At 56.0% G+C, this 2,500-nt stretch overlaps 1 protein-coding gene across 1 annotated transcript; it reads left to right on the forward strand.

Moving 5' to 3' along the window:
- Positions 1-811: 811 nt before the first annotated feature.
- On the forward strand, positions 812-2,176 carry EMH_0048070 (uncharacterized protein; the record flags this gene model as incomplete). The annotated part of the gene is made up of 2 exons (XM_013496357.1): positions 812-928; positions 2,060-2,176. 2 exons carry the CDS (start codon positions 812-814, stop codon positions 2,174-2,176), a joined length of 234 nt encoding a protein of 77 aa, XP_013351811.1.
- Positions 2,177-2,500: the final 324 nt, after the last annotated feature.

A 2,500-nucleotide genomic window follows, 5' to 3' on the forward strand; every position in this document is an offset into this window, starting at 1 on the left:
GTTTAATCTCAGCAGCAGCAGCAGCAGCAGCAGCAGCAGCAGCAGCAGTAGCAGCAGCAGCAACGGCTGTAGCTGGTACTAGTAGTTGAGGCGAAAGCCCCCACCTCAGTCCTTTAACAAAGACGAGAAACTGCTTGCTGCTGCTGCAGCGCGCTGCTGCTGCAGCAGCTCGCTGCTGCTGCGACTGCTTAGCAACCCCACCGCAGTAACACACTGGTGCAGATGCGCCACTTCATCGGCCTTGTGTATAAATTATTTTAAGATTTGTATTCGATACAGTCGCTGCAGTACATCCTCTAGGGTTTAGTGTTTAGGGTTTAGGGTTTAGGGTTTAGGGTTTGTGCTACGGCTGCAACAGCAAGAGCAGAGAAGATACTCGGGGTGAGCCAGCTGCCTCCACCGAAGCAACAGTAGCAGCGCGCTGCAGCCAATGCTTTCTATTGCTGCTTCTCTGTGGTACCCTCTACGGCCTCGCCCCGGGGGCCCCTCTGAGGGGCCCCCAGGGGCCCCTCATGGGGCCCCCAAGGGGCCCACTACCGGCTGGCTTGGGCCGCGTGAGGTGGGTGGGGGGCCCCCTGGTGAATAGCGTAGGAGTACGGGGGGCCCCCCTTTGATGTGTTTTTTGTAAGCTGCGTGTAAGCGGCCTTTCAGGGGGCCCCCCTGTTATGTAGGGTTTAGGGGCCCCTTTGGGGGCCCCCGGCGGGGCCCCTGTTGCTGGCTGCTTTTTATTAGGAGAGCTAGAACTTCTGCTGCTGCTGCATAGTAACTGGGTATCTATTGATATCTGCTGAGGTTTTTTGTGGGGTGTTAGATGCTTGGAGCTGCAGTTTCAGGGGCCCCGGGTGCTGCTGCGGTGCTGCAGCTGGGATCGGGGAGGAGACGATCCCGCATACGATCCCAGGGTAGAGAGGAAACAGAAATGAGGCTGGTGGGTTAAGTACAGAGGTGTGGGGGGCAGCAATAGAGACAGGAAAGCAGCAGCAGCAAATGCAAGCAGCGGCTAGCTGCTGGCTTGGGTTCCTCTAGCGCGGGGGGCAGCAGCAGCAGCAGCAGCAGCAGCAGCAGCAGCAGCGGCAGCAGCAACGAAAGCGGCGCGCCGGTAGAGAAGGAACACTCAGGGAGTGATCAGGGTTGGTGGGGTTGTTGTTATTTGAAATGCATTAAACTAAATATAAAATAAATATATTAAAAGGGGGATTTCGATAAGAGAAACGTCAGCAGCAGCTGCATCCGCTGCAGCAGCACAGCAGCAGAGCCTCGAGCCATCTCACATCCCGCGCAGCAGCAGCAGCAGCAGCAGCAGCTGCTGCTGCTGCTGCTGCTGCTGCTGCTCCCTCCGTAGCAGCTCCGGGCCCTTGAAGCTGAAGGGGTGTTTTCTAGGGATTGTTTGGAGTGTATTGTGATGAAAAAGAATAAAAGAAACGCATTTTATTTATTTAATTGCGGGGAAGGGGCCTCCTCTCTCTCCTCTCCTGCTGCAGCTGACTGGCCTGAGCCGAGCGACCGCCATAGGCGGGCATTTATACTGCGAAGGAACGGCAGCAGGTAGTGTGTTTTGTGTTTGTTTGTTTGTTATTTTTGTTTATTTATCATAGAGGCAATACATTGCCTCCTTAAAGAATCATTAACTTCTTCTTTCTCCTTCTTTGTCTCTACCAGGCGCAGCAGCAGCAGCAGCAGCAGCAGCAGCAGCAGCAGCGGCTGTCGATACAGTGGAGTCGCCACCTCCTTCTTGGACTCGTTCCTTCTTCTTTTCTCTTTTCCGAATAAGCAGACAGGTTTTTAGCTGCTGTTGTTTTCCAGCTGACCCTGCTGCTGCTGCTGCTATTGCTGCTGCTGCGCTGCTCCGGCTGCAGCACGCAGCTGGGGAACAGCAGCAACAGCGGTCCTCCTCCTGCTGCCTGCTGCTGCTGCAGGGGCATAGACCCTGCTGCTGCCGCCTCTCTCTCTTCTTTTTGTCTTTTTAATATTCAAAAGAAAAGCATAAAGAGGAAATTCATACAACGCGCTCAGAAACAGCAAGGGCCTCTGCTGGCCTCAGCATCATCGGCGCCCTCAGGAGCTGCAGCAGCAGCTGCAGCTGCAGCAGCAACAGCTGCAGCAGCAGCAGCAGCTGCAGCAACTGGAACTGCAGCAGCAGCAGCAGCTCGACATTAGACGCAGCCGAGCTTGGTGATGATGTTACGTTGCCTCTGAGGCCAGACAGGTCCGGGTTGCAGCAGCAGAGGCACGCGGTGTACATACACATATACACCTGAAACTAGCTCCTGCGTTCTCTAGGGCTGAGGTGTACACCCAGCTTATAGTTATTTCATCTGTTTGCAGCGGCTTCTACACAAACCCCTGCCCTGGGATCGACGATCCCAGCCCCACTCCGCCCCTCACCGCGGGATCCACGATCCCGACCCCCCCCCACCCCTCACCACGACGATGGGCTCGTCGTACAGGCCGGCACGCCAGCTGTCCTAGGTAGCTAAGCAGCAGCAGCAGCAGCAGCAGC

Source organism: Eimeria mitis, genomic scaffold, assembly GCF_000499745.2.
Source record: "Eimeria mitis Houghton genomic scaffold, Emh_scaff2059, whole genome shotgun sequence".
Taxonomy (NCBI): Eukaryota; Apicomplexa; class Conoidasida; order Eucoccidiorida; family Eimeriidae; genus Eimeria; species Eimeria mitis.